The following is a 19,722-nucleotide window of genomic DNA, read 5'->3' as shown; positions in this document are numbered from 1 at the left end:
CAATTTTTGAGGATCTTAAAAAGACAGATGGAGGTGAAGAAACATTTTTAGGAAGCAAAGGTTGGTTCATGAGATTTAAGTCTCGAAGTAAGTGCCATAGTATCAAATTATGTGGTGAGGCGGCAAGTGCAGATGTTGCGGCAGCAGCTGCTTTTCCTAAGGAATTTCAAGACTGTGTAAAACAAGGAAGTTATCCTCCTGATCTCATTTTTAATGTTGATGAGACTGGGCTCTACTGGAAAAAATTACCATCATGCACCTTCATTTCCTGTGAAGAACATTCCACTCCAAGTTTTAAAGCTGCAAAAGATAGACTTACGCTTTTGTTGGGTGCAAATGTCTCCGGAACTTCGAAGCTTAAACCAATGTTTGTATCATTCACAGACACCATGTGCCTTCAAGGATCTAAAAGCCATGCTGCCAGTCTATTGGAAATGGAACAAGAAAGCTTGGGTTACACAAGACGTTTTTATAGATTGGTACACAAATTATTTTTGTCCTATCGTGCTTCGCTTCTGTAAAGAAAATTATTTGCCAGCCAAGGCAATGCGTCTCTTGGATAATGTCCCTGAACATTCTCAAAACCTTGCTGAAGTAAGAACACCATTGGATGTCAAGGTTATTTACATGCTCCCAAACACAACATCGCTTTTGTAACCGATGGATCAGGGGATTATATCAATCTTCAAAGCCTATTACCTCCATATAACATTTATGGAAATGGTAAGAGTCTTGGACACTTCAGGAAAAACTATTAGACTATTGATGGTCATTCAATATTTTGAAGGGCATTAACAACATCAAGACAGCTTGGAACAAAGTGTCAGCAAAGTGTTTAAAAGGAGCATGGTGAAAACTTCTTTATTAAAGAAGTTTCTTCCAGAATTTATGCATGACTTCAAGGAATTAGAGCAAGAGGAGAATGTTATTGAAGACATTACCAAGCTTCTACGAGAGGTGGGTTTGGACGATATGACAGAAGTCTTAGAGAGCCATGATAAACTGCTTTCCAATGAAGACTTAAAAGAATTAGCCGAACAATTAAGTCAACCAGGGAGAAAGAAAACAAAGGTCCTCTGAGAGATATAAAAATGGCCGATTTACAGTATATCCTTGCAAGCATAGAGACATTGACTGATGAACTCTGCAAAATGGACCACGATTGGGAACGGAGTGGTGCAAACATAAAAAGGAGTGTAATCGCATCTATTTGAACTTACACTGAAATCCTTAAAGAAAGAAAAAGAAAATCTAGGCAGTTAACACTGGATACTTTTTTCAAAAAAATGCAGGTGATCCGAAACCATAAAACATAGAAATATGTAATATCTTTTCGAAGTTTCATATTTTTTGTATATAATTTTGTTTTGTGTTCGTTATTAATAATTTTATTTTAACAAATATATATGTATGTATTATCAAACCTTTAAATATAATAATGTTACACATACTTGATGTGCATATTTTTTTGACTGCATGGTACATAACTTTGTACTTCCCATTAAAACTTGGTTCATTTTTCACCGATTCGGTTTACGCCCATTTTTTCAGGAACGGAAGTGAGGCGTAAACCGAGTGTTGCCTGTATTTCTCTATGAAATTAATAATGTGTACAAATGTAAAAGAGCAAAACCTAATTGAAAAATTCAAAACATTATGTAAAAGTGATGGAATTTGAAATTGGAGGTTAAAAATTAAGTTGGTACTCTCAGTTTGATTCATGGGAGAAGTACTAGCACTATCCATTTGTGATGAGAGCCACTGAGAACCTCAAAACTTCCAGATAGTTTGAGATATCCCAAGCCTTTTCATGATGAGATCATCTTACAAAGTGCCCGATCAGTCTAGAATGGTCTTTTAGCATGCGTTTGTGTAATGAAGGTCTAAGTGCATTACAAAGTGCTTCCCTTGAATTTTATTCAACATTAGAACATTGTGAATAAACAAATTTATATATATATATATATATATATATATATATATATATATATATATATATAAAGATGAGAGATCACTGGCTTAAGCTAAAGTGGAAAAACACTGAAGACATTGCACATCATATTTTTTTTGTGTTAAAATTGCAGAAATCACTTATTGAGTCCACAGCTTCCTGTAATTACTCAGTGGTTGGGGGGGGGGGGGAATCTGCAGAGATCTAAAGGCTAAGAAACTGACCTAAACCATCCAGGTATCTACAGTATCCCAAGATACTGTAGCAAGGCATAAAATCAGGCATGAATAAGAGAAATATCAATACTACATTTCTCCTATTGATGAACAAAAATACATTTAATACCTACATTAGACCTATCCAGGGATTACAACATCTGATTATTTGATTCAGTAAGAAAAAATTCCTAAAATTACAAATGTTGATATAATTTAAAAAGATTGTTTTGGAATCTTCCATAATATTTCTTCCAACTTAACCAGGCTGCCTTAAGCTATCAAAAATCTGGGACCCAATTATTATGAGACTGCCAGCCTATTGTTTAAGATTGTGTTAGTAGAGGATGACAATTAGGACTATATAATATTCTGTCTATTGTTTGCCTTCCAAAATTTTGTATGCTTGCACAAATCTTATGTATGAAGATGCTTTAGTAATTAAGACAAAATGATTACTTTAGGCATTATTTCTTTTCAGTCAGCAATAAAACAAACATATTTCAACATCAAGCTTTTATGATAGTGCAGAACATGTTTGTACAGGTATAGGTAAGTTAAGCAGTGTGATGTTATGGTTACGATGTAGCAAGCTCACGTTATGTTTCATCATTTTTATAATGCTAGAAAAGCACGAAACAGTCATGTTTGTTTGTATATTTTCTTTAATTTCACAAAACAGCTAGTGAACCACAAGTTTGACGAAAAAAGCATATGAAGAATAAATACTTTAATCAAGAGTGTTTTCCAATTCCAAGGATGATCATTATCATTGACAAGACTGTGGAAAAAGTGTGCAATTATTTTAAAAATAATCAGCATATATACATAAGGTAGTAGAAAAGTGTTCAATGGCTAATGTGTGACCACATTTTAATTAAAGAGTTAAAATGTGGTCTTTGATCTTTGAAAACGATGCCCATCACAGCAATTTTGTCATATCCATTGCAACTCATCTACAACTTAGGAAAAAACAGAAAACTACAAGTTGCAGCTCCATATTTAGCAGATTTGGTTTGAATCCCCCCCCTCTCTCTCTCCCTCCCAACAATCTCCTAATGCCACACTTTGTCCATTGTTTTTGCCAATGTTAAAAACTTTATCATAATCTGTTGTAGGGATGGTCTCAATGTTATCAAATGTGAATTCTTATTGAACAGTTCTTGTGAACTCTGATATCCAACTGTAAATCTATAAAATTTCAATGTAGCAGAAAATGAGACAATAGTTTTCCAATTTTAAAATTTTAACCATACACTCCATCAGGAAGGGAGGGAGGGAAAAATATACAGTGCACAAAATAACTGTTAAGATTTTGAAGTTTGCAATACTTCCATGAGTTCTAATTATGCTAAAATATAACTTTTAGTAGTTCAAGCACACACATGTGAAGCACATCTGGATATCTTGTATCATGTCATGGACTTGATCTCCTTTTGATCAATGATTTAAATCACATAAATAAATTCTACAAGGCTAATCAAAATTTAATTTCAGTTAATATAAACTTAATACTAAATGAGAAATTTAGATTGTGTTGAACTGCATAAAATATCTGTAAATAAAAGTCAACAATAATTTGTTTTGTCTGTGCTATTAAACATTCTTTTTCTGCTCTTCTAATTAAATTACATAAGCCAATAAGGTTTTCATAACATAATTGTAAACTAACTTCTTACATTAATTCTGCTCACTGCAGATCTGGATTTAACAATTTTTCATCTCATGACATTGCAGTTTAGAAGAAAACAATAATGGCCATTTTTCATCAATTCTTGTAAAAAATTACTATTTACTAAATGATGGCAGATCAAGCAGACAGAATGTGAGTGTTAGTAATACTGAAGATAGTGAGGAGGAAGGAGAATGGATGCCATAAAAAGCACATGCAAGCTAAGCATTCATCACAGTCTATATGGTATTGTGGTAGTTGAGTGTTCTAGCTACAATTTTTTTCATGCGACTTTTTATGAAATGGAGAAAGTCACTGTCGTGGTTGGATGAATTTGTCAAGTTTTATTTTTTGTGTGTGACAGTTTAAAGCAAAATCATTATAATGATCTTTAACATACACAGTACAACAAGATAATTATTTAGATTTGGGTTGTCATTTGAGAAATCAAGATAAACTGAGTGTACAGCATGGATGGTTTCATACGCTAGATAAACCCGATGGAATGGATGAAAGGAAAGAAGGGTATGCCATTTACTGTTCCCATGATGTGACATGAACTTAAATGCTTTTTGTCTTACAAGAGTTGAGGGTTTTTCAAGAAAAAGCAAAAATAAAACAGTTTATCCAAACATCTTGTCAACAATGAAGTCAGTGCTGCATAGAAATAATCTTCCTACTACTGAAAATAAAGAGCCAAAAGGCTTCACTTTGGCGATGCAAAATTATTCAAATTAAGTGGATATTAAATCCAACATTATTTCAAAGCCGAATAGAGAAACTACAAGAGTTTCGTGAATAGAAACTATAAAAGTTTCGGTGGATCCAAGCGTAAGCAAACCTTTCATGACAGTTTCTATATTCAGCACGAAACTCTTGTAGTTTCTCTATTTGGCTTTGAAATAATGTTGTATTCAATATCCACTTAATTTGGATAATTTTGCATCGTCGAAGTGAAGCCTATTGGCTCTTTATTTTCAGTAATTCTTGGTGCCTTTTGTGATGTAACACCTGTTGGCAACTCGTATGGTAAAGTATAACTTCTGCATCACTTCAACCTGGGTATTTACATCTGGATCTACCTATCCACTGATGAGACCTCAACAAAAGTTGAAACTGGTCTGGGTAGTGACCCCCCCCCCCCCCAATAATGTATAGCATCATACATGTCCACAAGGAGATGTGCTTTACATTATGGGAAATACTAAAGAAAGTGATCAGAGTTTACTTCACCTTTACCGCGAGATGCCCCCTGTCATGAAAGGTTTGCTTATACTTGGATCCGCCGAAACTTTTACAGTTTCTATATTTGGCACGAAACTCTTGTACTTCCTATTACTGTTCCATCTCAGTAAGAGCAAGATGCTATTCCTAATGAAGAAAAAGACAGCCGTGCACAAAAGATCAATCAATATCTTCATACAAGATGGATGCTATTTACTGATTCCTCAAAATTTATCTACAATATGAGTTAAAAACACTTCAGCATCTATGAATCAATCCATCGGTATGAAAATACAATAGTAAGTTTCTTATAATGAAAGTATTCAAACACAAGAAATGCTTTGAAAGGTATGTGGTAATTGAAACATCACACATTTGTCAGGAATGCAGGATGATTTCATAAAATACTGCTGATTCTGTTACTTGTGAGAGTCAATTCCAAGCCAGAAGAATACTATGTTATAAAGGAAAGGTCATAAACGATGACATTGCTTTTAGAGGAAACACAAATGTCAGCATTGTTTTGTTCATTACAATCCAATGTTCTTTAAAAAGTGCAGAGAGGGAGTTTGGTAGATTTTTTTTACCTATTTAAATGGAAAATTTCCATAACCAAATGATACAAAACCCAAAAGTATCATTTGTAAGTCAATATTCAGACAATTTTGCATCTAAATGGCTTTAAATACACGTTAAAATACAGCAAATTAGCTGTAGAGAAATCCTTAGTCCATAGTTTTGCATGATAATGAAAAAAGAGAATCTATAAAAAGTGGTAGAAAACTGTCGTATAACTATCAAATTTTAGAATGATGAATGGCGCTAAAAATACACTTACTTCTTATCTGACTACTACTTTCCAGACAATTTGGGTGTTGTTAGTAATGAAAAAGATTAACGACTTCACCACCAAGATATAAGGTATAATGGAAGAAAGTTGTCAAGAAAAGCAGGATTCTACCAAAATGTGCAACTACTGCTAGTTTTTACTAAGGTAACATAAAGTACATAGAAGAAAAAATAGTGCATTTAGAGTCAGACAATCATGCTATTTTTTATTTTTGCAATTTCTGTATATTTTTCTTTGTTTTTGTTACATTTAGAGCAACCATGATGATTTAATATTCTATTAGTGATTTCACTTTTGATTTCATTTGAACAATGCCCATCTTAGTACATAATAGGTGTTATGTATGTATGTATATTTTCAATATAAATAAAAATTACTGATAACAAAAAGCGAGAGCTATAATTTGACTATCATTTTAATAAACTGGTATACCTGGAGTTAGTCAAAAAACTTATCTTGTCCATGGTACTGATTAAACACAAAAATCTGTTGCTTAGTATGCTTTGTTTTAGGCAAGATTCTCTACAGGGAAGGAAAGCAGCTTGCTTAAGCAGATTTTACTGTATCACATTTAGAATGTTTCACCCAACAAAATAATAGTATTACTTACAATACTAAGTTGTACACCTAATCGTGACCTTTTTTTTTTTTTTTTTTAAATAAAATGCTTCATTTTTTACATAAACGAATGAAATTCTGAAAGGTATGATAATGAAAGAATAGTTGATTAAATAAAAAGTTTAAATTTCTGACAGTTACATACTTACTTAAACCAATCATTTTATAAGCTTAAAAAAATGGTACTTATACAATGAAAAAAGCTAAAGAAATATCTGAAATTTCAATATCTATAAAGCAAGTGCATAAATTAAAACCATGAAATATATTCTATATTTTTGTAAACACGGTCCAATGAAGTGTAGCATGACAGTATAAAACACGAAAGATCAATGAGTAAATATGATATTTGTGCTTTCAGACACACAAATGTGTATGCATAAGTTAACACTTACATGTGAGAAGACCTCTTTAGTGATAAAATGCATGATATTCTAAATCTTTCTACATCCTTTACAAGATGTACGAAGTAAAACATGGGAGAATAATTATATTTATATATTTCTTTTATACAAAACTATATATATATGTGTGTGTATGTGTAAATGTGTGTGATATATGTGTGTATATATATATATATATATATATATGTATATATATTATATGCTGTCTGCATTGTATGTGTGTGTATATATATATATAAGTAAATGTTTTTGTGAGAAATGCACAGTGCTCTACTCAAGTCCACCTGTGTAGACTATAACAAGAGTCAATACATATCTACACAAAATTGCCTCTTTCTCAGTTTTCGTGAGAGTGCATATGTTTGTTTTTAACTTTGAACATGGACGTTAAACTTTGTGTTTTAAAACACACTTTGCAATTCAGTTAATTGCAAAATATCACGTCATACGCTATGCACTAATTCAAACTATACTGTGATGTAGCAACACTTCACTTTCACCGGTGCTAACAAACTCATTCTCATTACTGGAAGAATGTTCAAAAAACACCTTGTGAGATGGGTCTTCTTTAGTCGTTACAACTTCTTCAAAAACGTCTGTTGGTTCATGCTTTATGCTACAAGGCTCTACAATGAGAGAGTGTTCAACAGCAGAAATGCTTTCACAATGTTCACTTCCAAGTGAATTATCAGTTTTGGGAGGAACGACAAAATCATCACTAGAATTCTTAGAAACTGCATTATAAATATGAACATCCTTCATTCTTAAATCTTGCATGCTATTTTCAGAAATGTTTTCAGATTTATAAGAATATGTACAACTAGTTTCTTCAAAATTAATTTGCTCTGAATTGTCAGTTGTTGAATTCACTTGTTTTTCGTTTATAGTCTGGCAAATTCTCTTCTTTGATAAATGTTTGCTTTTATCTTTTTGCAGAGTAGAAGTTGAAGTATCAGATGGATCACGGATACTTTCCTGTAATTTATGCACTTTATTTTTAATCAAATTTTTAGGATGCAATTTATGCTTAGTAGTTTTATCACAAGGAAAGCTGCTTTTGTAAATGTGTTCCTCAGCTTTTTTAAGTAGCCTATTTTTACTTGTTGATTTAGTTATGTGTTTTGATTCAGCTGTTACCTGATTATTTGATTTAGTTATACCAGGTCCAAGATCATTTTTATTTTTACTGTGTTCATTTCCAAAATCAAAAGTTTTCCTTTCAGTTTTATTCTCCCTTTGTAAATCTAATCTAACAGCAGATGACAATATTTTGACTCTGGATTCTTTTCTCTCCTCTTTGACTTTTTTTGTTTTGTGCTCTGCAAAACTACAATCAGATACACTTTTATCTGATACTTTGAAATCTTGTTCTTGGACATGCTCTTTACCGATTTCAGTATCTAGTGAAAATAATTGCCTTTTAGTAGAGGATGTTTGTTTTTCATGTCTTCCTTGGTTTTCTTTATGTTTATGTTTGATTAATTCTTTGTCTCTATGTTTTTTGAACTTGCAAATTTCCCTTTTCTCTTGTTTCTTATCATCCTTTTTGTTAGAATATTTTGGTATATCTAGTTTATTCACTTTTGAATGCTTTACTTCTTTTATTCTTTCAGTTACCATTAACAGATCGCCTTCACATTTATTGATATCTTTGCTTTTTAACAAAGATGTTTCAATATTTTTCAATTTCTGAAAATCAACAAAGGATGCAATTTCTTCACTGGAATCACTGCATATTCGTTCTGTCATGTTTGATTTTGGGCCATCTATCAGTTTATCAATATCCTTAATTTCATGTTTTGGATTGTCCAGCCTGATACTTTTACCAGAATCAGTTTTAACTGCTGTCCTTTCCTTATCAAACAAAACTTTCTCTTCTTTTCTTTTTTTTTCTGGTAATTCATTATTTTGTTTATCTAAAGATACTCTTTTTCTTGGAGAAGATAAAAGAGTTTCATTTTTTATTTTAAGAGGAGTTTTAACAGCTTCTTCCTTCATATAACTACTTTTTTTTAGTGGTGTCTTGCATTCTTCAGAGGTATTTTCCATTTTTCTATTATTTTCTTGGTTATAATATTGCTGAAGTCGAAGATGCCATGCAATGCTTGTTACTGCTGTAACTGTTCTAAACTGGTGGATGATATTGCGAGGAAGAAAGTATATATCATTGTCACACAACTGGATACGTGCGTAGCGGATGCCATCCCTATGAAGCTGATTTAATTTTGCATCTTCAACCCACTGTACACACTAAAAAGAAAAAAAAATTATAAACAAATTAAGTAAACAAAGTATCATATAATGCAATTAATCAAAGACAACTCCCCTCCCTTGTGCACTGGTTTTAAAACATTCACCATTAATGGACACTATTCCTTAACATATCATGCCATATTATATAAAACATTACCAGTTATTTATTCATTTTTGTTAAAAATTAAAAATGCAGTGCAACCCACCCCTATTGATACACATAGTTTTGCAACTTAAACTACTTATTAAATAAAAAAATACTAAGTAGGCAGTAGATGATGATGACGACGATAGTAGTGGTGGTTCTGTATAGTTGGTGAATTAAATAGTGGAGATGGAGTACTGGAGAGTAGAGTGACCCCCCCCCCCTTGACGAGTCCTTGGAGGTGTCACGTAATAATAATTGGTTCCCATTCTTTGATAGTGAAGAATTTGCAACTAGCTATTTATAAAGAAAAATTGTGCATAGCAGGGGTCTTCAACCTTTCAGACAGTGTGGGCCGCATTAAAAATTTCAATGAAGCCTGTAGGCCACTAAGCTATACTGCAGTATTTAGAATTGTAAGATGCTTTCCAGATTCACAAGGAACGTTGTGCATTTGATACTTTACATAGAATCCTATAAAAATAAACAAACTTAGCTTTAAGAGTGTAGGTAGGAGTTGGGTTATACTCGAAAAAAGATAATTTAGTGAAGAAAACATTCATTTTTTACAATGTCAATGGGCAACTCGGCAATGTTTTTCCTTGACCAGCTTGTCGATGTTGGCATCAATGTTGGAAGTATCTATGTGCAGAGTATTCTCAAGATGTTGGCCCGTAATCTGAGTTCTTGTCTTGGACTTCACATGCTTCATTCTGGAGAACTGCTCACATAAGTATGTGCTTCTTAACAAAGCACACCGACGAAGATTAGGGAATGCATCCTCAGAAACGTAGTCTTTGTAAAATGTAAGCAAGGGCATATTGAATAATTTTTCTCTCAAAGAAGAGTTGTTTTGGAGTTCAAGCAGCTCCATTTGTACTGAGCCTGGCATTTCAGCAGCACTGACGCTGAATGCCACTGAAAATAAATCTAAAGAAAACGGTTACAAAAATCACTGAATCTCTCTTCGAACTCACTTCGTAACACGTCTAATTTTGTAGCATATTCATTAAGAGAGGAACAGTTGGACTCAGGGAGAAGCTGAAAATGAGTTAAGTCTTTTTTTGCGAGTTGTGCCTCCCAAAGTTTGAGCTTGGCCACAAAAGCTTTGATGTGATCAAACAGAGTGTGCACCAGTTGATCTTTGGATTGTAGCCGTATATTTAGGTCATTCATATGCAACGAGATGTCGGTCACAAAGGCAAAGTCTGTCATCCACTTCGGATTGTTAAATTCTGAACTTAAGAACCTTCCCTCTGTTCAACCAACACACATCACTATAATAAACCACATCACCATGATCCGCTTCGCACTCTTAGGTCAAAAACTCTAGAAATCAACGATGATTCAATCCCCTTGCCCTAATAATGTTGACGACAGTCAATAACTTTCATGACATTCTCAAATCCAATAATTTTCGCACACAAATTCTCCTGGTGGATTAAGCAGTGGTAATGGACGAAATCTTTTCCTTCTAGTTCCGGTTCTTTCTGTAGCAGTGCAACAAACCCTTCGTTCTTTCCCACCATAGCAGGGGCACCATCATTTACCACACCCTCAAGGTTGGTTAAGCTGAGGTCGAAACGCTGGAGCATTTTTTTGGCAGCTTCAAGAATATCAATGCCTTTCATCATTCCCTTCATAGGTACGAGCACTAGCAATTCTTCTGTCACAGTGAATTGTTGATCAATGCCACAGACAAAGATAGCCAGTCAGTTGTGCTGTATCCTTCACATCTGTGCTTTCATCTAAAGCAAGTGAATATGACATAAATTCGGACCACCATTTTTTTTAAAGACAAACTCGTTTTTTTTAAACACTTCCTTATTATTTGGGCACAGAATATCAGTGGTGCACTCAGGATTTAATCTTGGAGAGGGGCAAGTGCTCAGTATTTAACCTTGGGGGGGGGAGGCCGAGTTGAGTAGGCGATTTGCAAATACACACTACGCATCGCATACGACCTATGACTGAGCATCTGCAGTGATCGCTAATTCATAAGTAGTATAGAAATAGAAGACACGACACAACATAAATAAAAAAAATGAATTTAAATTAGGAAAAGATTTTTGGAAAATTTTCTAGTGTTTTTTCCTTTTCTTTGGAGGGGTGCCCGAGTCCCTTGGCCTCCCCTCTGGGTGCGCCACTGCAGAATATCCCCAGTAGCAATGAAACACTCTTTCACAAACTCGCCATCCAAGAAGGCTTTTGATTTTTTAGCAATTTTTTCAGCTATTACATAACTTACTTGGCCCCTTTACTCTCTTCCCTCTGCCTTTTAAATCAATTTGGAGACTGTTCACTTTGTCCACATGAAGCCGCCCTTGAAGATGATCGAAATTGGACGCATGCTTTGTCTTGTTGTGACGTTTCTGATAATATTTATCTCTCTACTTATTTATAATACGTTTGTACTCTAATCGTTTAGATTAACTTCTATTGTTTTATATCTTTCCTTTATCCTACCAGCTACACCATTTATCTTGTTTGCTTTTTCTTTACTTAATTAGTTATTTACCCTTTATCTACCCTTTCTTAACTAATCCAACATCCTATCTTTCTTAAATTCAAAACTCGTCTAATACTGTACCTTACTTATACACATTTATCCCTTATAATTTAAACTCTACAATCAAATATTCTCTCCTTCAGTGCTTTGCAGTTCTATTGGCCTCTCTATGTCCTAAACAAACAATCTGAAGAAGTTCACCCTATAAGTATTAACACATTTACCTAGGTAGAAAGGATTCTTGTTCAGGGTGACTCCTTTAGAGAGTTAATGATTATTTGATCAAGCATAAATTTATCTCCCCCTCGCTTGTCCTTTTCTTTCTTACAGTCGCGGCTTACTTATTGCATTAGTATTCATGGGTTTTATCCCGCTTGGTTCGTAGTTATTTTTATGAGCAGTAGTTTTGAATTCATATAATATAGGCAGATCAGGCAAGTACATGAATGAAACAATTTAATTAGCTTTAAGGTGATACACTATAATACATTTCAAAACAGGATAATATGGTTGCACTCAACTCAGATCAAAAGCTCTAATTAACTTGTACTTATCACACATACTAAATCTTGATAACCTTAAATACAATCATAAAATACAATTCATAGATTATCATTAAGCCATTCGGATACACGTGGCTATCAGTGAACACATCAGTCACAATTACACTTTTAGTTTAACATGATCTTGTATCTATTTGGCCTCTTGGGAAAACAATTCTTAACACTGTCTCAGACACGTATCTAGTTGTAGGCTACTCTTACAGTTCTTTAAGTCAGTCCAATTTAAACGTTCACACAGGAAATTCACTCTCTTCTTACAGCTGGAATTAGTATTTCAAAAATCTACATTACCATTTCTGTCCTTGAACTCTTAAAACTTGTTCCCGCCTTGTCTAATCATCAAGGCCTTCAAATGTAATCACTTTGGAGGATATCTTCCGTAGATCTGTGCGAGTAGAATCTCCGAGGGAAACATGGGAGGTGGCACGGTAATGTCGCCTTGAATTGACAGCTCAACTTAGTTCCTCCATCGCTATCCTAGAACACGGACATAGCTTGGCCCAATACGAACGCTATGATGGACAAACTAAGTGCCTTCCGTGACTGGCCAGGGACTTCCCTCCTACGACGAGCAGGACCACTCCGAGAGATCAGGAATCCAGGAAGAAAAAGATCTCGAATCTTCATGCAAGGCCTTTTTGTTTCATTTTCTCCTCTCGTTAAATCTCGATATTTGCGACACGCGCCAACTCGGTCACGTGTGTCCACATCAATCTCATTAGCTCCCTCTATTAATTTTTCGCACGTGTGTCTGCCTCCTATTCCTGGAAGATACTTAGGTTTCCCTTTCCAATACTTTCATAATGCAGGACAGTAAAAGTGACCTTTGAACCCTGACTTTACTATTTCAGTGCAAGAGGCTGGTTTTCCAAATGGATTTTGTAAGCTTACATGGATTTCTATTATCAGGTCCACACTTAATACAGATTATATTTAAACACTTTATACAATTCCTTAAACTTTATCTTCACTTGTGTTCACAAACAATTTATTTTTTCTATTGCCAACGTTCCATGTTCTCTGCCTGAGTAGAATTAATGTTGTGACCTGAATATTTTAATATAAACCTTTCTAATGCTTATTCAGGACACAACAGTCTCATAGTGTTTTATATTGTATTCTTTTGATACCAACACTGACTCACGACAAATTAAATACACTGGCTTATTGTCGATCATGCACAAAAAAGTACAAATTCGTCCACTTTTCATTAAAAACCCAACAAGAAATCACTTGATTTATGCTTTTTACTTGTAGACGCCATAATGATGGAAGGTGAACCCAAAAAATGATCTAAAATGGCCGTGTAATGGTTATTATCTGCTGAATATGTCTCACACTAATGAAAAAAGTCTGGCAATATAAAACCACAATAGGCTATGGCTGACATGATGAATCTGCATGCACTTATACTTGAATATCACTGTACACGATGACTGTGGATGAGATCCTCTTGTATTTATATGAAAATAACGAAGTATCGAGAACCTTCGAGATGTATCTGGAAGGCACTAGACAGCGCACTCAAACAAACTACCATCGATGTTAGTTGATGGCTTCTACCTGCGATCTTAGCACTTAAGTACTGTTTGGTAAATGGATGAAGAAGCATGTCTATTTAATATTTATTTTTATAGGATTTTATGTAAAGTATCAAATGCACAGCATTCCTTGTGAATCTGGAAAGCATCTTACAATTCTAAATACCACAGCATAGCTTAGTGACCAGCGGGCTTCATTGAAATTATTTGTTATTTAATTGTGTTTTAATGTTAAATAGTTATTTTTTCAAAACGTTGGTGGGCCATGCCAAAGAACTCCACGGGTCATGTGTTGAAGATCCCTGGTGTACAATAGTTCCCCTTATCTGTGGGCAATGTTCCAGGATTCCCTGGTGGATGCCTGAAAATGTGGATAGTACCGAACCCTATATAGACATATGTTTTTTCCTATACATACACACATACATTCCTATGATAAAGTTTAATTTATAAATTAGGCACAGTAAGAGATTAACAATAACTGATAATAAAATAAAACAACTATAACAATATACTGCAATAAAAGTTATATGAATGTGGTCTCTCTCTCTCTCTCTCAAATTACAGTATCTTATCATATTGTACTCACCCTTCTTCTTCTTCTTGTGATGATGTGAGATGATTTAATGCCCACATGATGAGATGAATGATGAAGGCATTGTGATGTAGTGTTAAGCTACTATTGACCTTCTGAGGATATGCCAGGAGGAGGAGGTTCATTGAGCCATGACAATGTCGATGGGTGGATGTCAGGAACAGATGATGGGAGGTCCCCCTCCACCATTGGCAGGTGCCCCATGAGGAGGGACCTAAAAGTGGACTGGTACAATATACCTTGAAAGAAGAACCATTTCAAATCACAGACTCTTTGGGGAATCAGCTCAAGTTCTACATAACCCAGTGAACTTCAGTAGAACTGATGATGGAACCCTACACAAATTTTGGTAAACTATCCTATCTTCATGTCAGTAGTAATCACAAAAGACATGCAGAGTACACCACTATTGCCCTCCATATGCATAACTGTCTTTATTTTCAAGGTTTCATTCTCAGTCTTTGTCGAGTATGTATCTTCAAAGTGGCTTTAATAATGGTAACTTTTAGTTGACATTATGCTAACTAGTAAATATTTAATTTAATTATTAAGTTGTTTATTATCATTCCAGAAGCTTCAATGCAAAAAACCCACTCCTGCTACTCCTAAACCACCACACCCTCCTTACAAGCTATCAGGGATGGCAACTTGTTCTCACCCTGTTTCCTCCAATTCTACAAAATACCCTATTTCCTAACCAACTTATATGTCTCAATCATAGCTTCACTTTCCTATCCACTTGATTCTGTAAATTGCATTTCCTCAATCTTAGTCAACACTTCAGTGAACTTCCTGTAAAATGTCTAAGTTTTAATCTTATGTTGTAGAATGTCTTAATCTTAGTCAACACTTTAGTGAACTTTCTGTGAAACGTGAATTAAAGATGTAGAAAACTTATTTATGTTGCTAATATACAAGTAGAAGTTTCTGTATTAACCTCTTTGTCCTGCATGAAACTGAGAGTGAAATTCTGCTGAAACAAAAGACTAAAATCTCAGAATGTTATCCAAAAAGCATGAAAACTCTTTCGATTATGTAAGCGTCATTCCATGTAAAATCATCAAATTAAAAATTAAACTAAAGCCTACATAATTTTGTATATTGATGGTAGTGAGTTAGTTATTTGGCTACTCTATTGTTTAGATGGAATTTTTTTTTAAAAAATCTTTTCTCTCCTGTCATTTTAAGAGGGTGGTCTGAAAAGTAATTGGCCTAACAACAAAAAAACATGATCTCCCTTAAGACTAATACATTTATTCCAGCAATGCTCAGCGCCATTATCCCGTCCCTGTAGTGGTTCTCAGCAAGATCTGCAAAATACCTCTCTACAGCTGCAATTACCTCTTGATTCTAAGAAAAACGCTGACCAGTGAGGAAGAGTTTTAGTTTTGGGAAGAGATAGACGTCAGAAAGCCAAATCTGGGGAATAGGGTGGATGTTCCAACAATTCATAGTGCAGATCCCTTAATTTTTCCATTGCCAAAACACTTTTGTGGGCAGGTGCATTGTCCTAATGAAAGATGATTTTTTTTGTTCTGCAAACTGGGTCTTTTCTCACGAATTTTTTCATCTAGTCTGGTTAAAAGATTGGAATAATATTTGCCGATTATTGTTTTATCTTTTTTTAAAATAATTTAAAAAATAAAATGCCTTTAGCATTCCAAAACACTGATGCCATCACCTTTCCTGCTGATGGAACCAACTTTGTCTTCTTTGGCACTGAACAGCCGGCTTTGGCACTTTGACTCGCCAGTCATCGTGCACTTGATCAATGATTTCTGGTGTTGTTACGCTTTTTGGATGTCCTTCACATGGATCATCTTCAAGGCTGGTATGGCCATTTAAACTCAGCAGCCCATTTCTTAATTGTCGAAAACGAAGGAGAAGAGTGCCCATAAACGTTTATGAACTTCGAATGAATTTGTTTTGGAGTTAAACCTTCTTTTACAAAGAATTTTATAACCACACAATACTCAATTTTATCCATTTCAAGGGATACAGACAACACTTTTGCTTCAGACAGCTGTATAAAACAAACTACTTGATAAAATGACTTGCAATTTCACATGGATGCTTATGACAGATGTACCAACTTAGAAAAAAAAATCTTGCTGATAGTGTTGCATCTATGGTCGAGGCCGAAAGAGCACCCTTCGTATTAATTATAGTGATCATTTTTAGTCAGCAGTCCAACACACAGACAGACTAACCTTTTTCAAGATGGTGGTCTTAGGATATTCAGAGTGCTCTTTTTTCTCCATTTTGTACTCTACCAACATGTTCTAGGTTGAGTTTAAGTCTGACTTTTTTTTGTGCATGTATTTTATTTATATGTATACAATGGAATTTGAATGTCCAAAATCATTTTGATATGATGCATAAAAAAGTTAGCGCACTGCTGGTATTTTTATTTTATTTTTTATCCAATGAAGACAATGAACACAAAGGCAAGCAGCTTAAAGAAAGATTTGAAAAAGCACATAAAACTGATGCAATCTGCCATTATTCTGCTTCAGAGTTTTGAAGGTATTTCAGTCATAACTACCTGTTGATTGAATGGTTAGCATATCTGCTCTCCAACCAACAGACTACAGGTTTGAATCCTACTGTGGAAATGGATGTTTGTGATTGCTTTTGGGTGGGAGACAAATTTCACTGCTTTATGTGAGACCACTTCTTCGTCACTGGAGACTCAAAGTGGCTTGAAAAAGTTCTAGCGTGGTATCTGGAGCAGGGTTTCCAGACTATGTGAAAATAAATAAAAATACAAAAAATTAAAACAGAAAAAATCTTTAGCCTATCCATGGTACTAATGTACTACAGGTTTAAAAACATCCTTTCAATTATGCCTGACATGTTTATGATGGGAGCTATTAAAATTAAAATTGACTTACTATAGAATAGGTATTAAAACTGAAAACAAGATCATATATCCTTTAGAAAAATATTTATTTTATTGCTAAGCTAAGTAAAATTGCTTAAAACAAACCAAAATTTTATAAGTACTTCAAATTGCAGTGCACCTGTTCTTTGCAAATTCCAGCAAAGTTAATGGTATAACAGTAAAACACATTTTTTTAATACTTTATTCGACTTCTCTCAAAATGTAATTTGATTATTTCACACCACTTTCAGGAAGTCCTAAAAATTATGTCTTGATAACAACTGGATGTACTAAATATCTTGAAAGATGGAACAATAAAGTGATTTTCTTCATTTTCCAAATGCTATTGAAAATCTAAAAATGTAGATCAAGGAAAAATAAAAAAATATTCCATCTAAAAGGATAGAATGACAAAATAACTTAATTTCATCAAAATCAAAAATTATGCAGCTTCGGTCCCCTGAAGGAGGCTATGCACAGAAGGTGTTTTTCATATTGTAATCTGAAGTGTGCATGCATGCATGCAGAACAAAAACAAAATGAGAATATAACAAGAATCTGATTCGTTTAATTGGGCCAGCCAGTAGCCTCTATCATATGAAGTGTTAAAAAAATTAAGTAATTGCTTCAAAAATTTATTGCTGATGATGCAATGCTGACAAAACAGTGCCATTCTACCGTGCAAAATCAGATAGTGTCCTGTATTATAAACATGCTACACTGTTTGGATCAATGAAAGCTCTGAATTATATAATAGTTATGGTGTTGAAATATATCAGGAACTGGTGGAGTAAAGGTCTTAGAATGGAGGTTTATGCATAGACAAAAATGCGCAGATAACAATAATAACAAAAATGCATAAAAAACATCTAAATTTTTTAAGAAATGACTTATCTTTTACGAGAAATACAGTTTGTAGGAGATGTGGTACCTCTGGGCTATCTTCTTTAGCTCAGAGGAGAAGAGGAAAAACTATAGTTGAAAAAGGGTTTCACATCAGAATAGGAACCCTGAATAAATGTTACCTAAATGGAAGGAGCCACAAGGTTGTAGATTTGATGCAGTGGAGACAATACTGTGGTGCAAGAAACAAAATGGAAAGGACAAACAGCATGAAAGTTTAGAGAAAGATACAATTTTTATTTATTTATTTTTATTGTGCCATGAACAGACAGCAGAATAGAGGAGGAATTGTACTAAATCAGGAACTTAAAGAATAGAAGTGAATAGAATATCAGATAGAATAATTAAAGTGCATATAGACCTAGACGGTGAAATTCTGACTTTAGTAAGCATATATGCACCTCAAGCTGGTTGTGAAAAAGATGAAAAGGAAAATTTTTGGAGAGACCTAGAATGTATAATAAGCAGATTACAAAATAAGGTACGATCTTTGTACATGGTGACCTTAATGGTCATGTTGGTGAAAGCAATGGAGGGCATCAAGACAATACAAGTAAGATATGGAGTCAGAAGGAGGAACAATGAAGGTGATAGGATTACTGATTTTGCATTGGTAAGGAATCTTGCTATATTGAGGTACACATACAGCTGTGTGAGTGTGTGTGTGTGTGGGGTGGGGGGTCATTCCCTGGTAGACTATAAGCTCTGCAGGGGAGATTATGTGAGGGAGGGAGATAGATGATTGTGAAGTAGTACCAAAAAGAGCCACAGGCTTCTGCTTTGCTATGTGGAAATGGGGGGGGGGTGAAGCAGGATCATCAAGACAGGATGACGGAAGCTGGGAGGGAATGATTTTGGAGAGGAGTTCATCAAGAAGGTACAAGCAATGATTGCAGAAAATGAACCGATATAGATTGGTAAATGGGAAAATTGGGGGTTATCAGGGATCGGCTTTGAGCCCTTCTTATTTATTATGCTTTTGGATGTGTTTGCAGAGACAGTGGGAATTGAATCACCCTGAATGATGTTTGCCAATGATGTGGTGATTTGGTCAAAGTCTGAGTAGGAGGTGGAAGAGGGAATTGAATATTGGAGGAAATCTTTGGAAGCCTTGGTTAGAGGATCAGTAGAAATAAGACAGAGTACATGTGTTGTAGTGAAGCAGTAGAAAGTGTAGCATTGCAGGGCACAGGTTGTAGGTTCACTTAGCTAGGATCATGTGTCCAAAGTGATGGATACATGGAAAAAGGTTTCAGGCATATTGTGTGATACAGAAGTGTCTAGCAAGTTAAGCAGAAAGATCTACAAAATGGTAGTAAGACCTGCACTGATGCCTAGCAGCAAGACCTGGCAGATGACCAAGAGATGGAAGAAGAGAATGGATGTAGCTGAAAT

General features: G+C 34.6%; 1 protein-coding gene across 1 annotated transcript in view; it reads right to left on the bottom strand.

Annotated features, from left to right (window-relative positions):
* Positions 1-2,879: 2,879 nt before the first annotated feature.
* The window catches only part of LOC150109233 (uncharacterized), a 195,265-nt gene continuing 178,422 nt past the window's right edge, over positions 2,880-19,722 (bottom strand). The window contains exon 7 of the mRNA XM_090401911.1: positions 2,880-9,184. Coding sequence (XP_090258037.1) covers positions 7,397-9,184 — 1,788 coding nt within the window. The 3' untranslated portion in view covers positions 2,880-7,396. The remainder of the gene's footprint in view (positions 9,185-19,722) is intronic.

The sequence above is a fragment of the Typopeltis vanoorti genome, chromosome 2 (assembly GCF_054136105.1).
Source record: "Typopeltis vanoorti isolate ZY-2024b chromosome 2, IOZ_Tvanoo_1.0, whole genome shotgun sequence".
NCBI classification, from domain to species: domain Eukaryota; kingdom Metazoa; phylum Arthropoda; class Arachnida; order Uropygi; family Thelyphonidae; genus Typopeltis; species Typopeltis vanoorti.
Note: the sequence above shows the minus strand (reverse complement) of the source record. Positions and strands in the feature narration are given on the sequence as shown.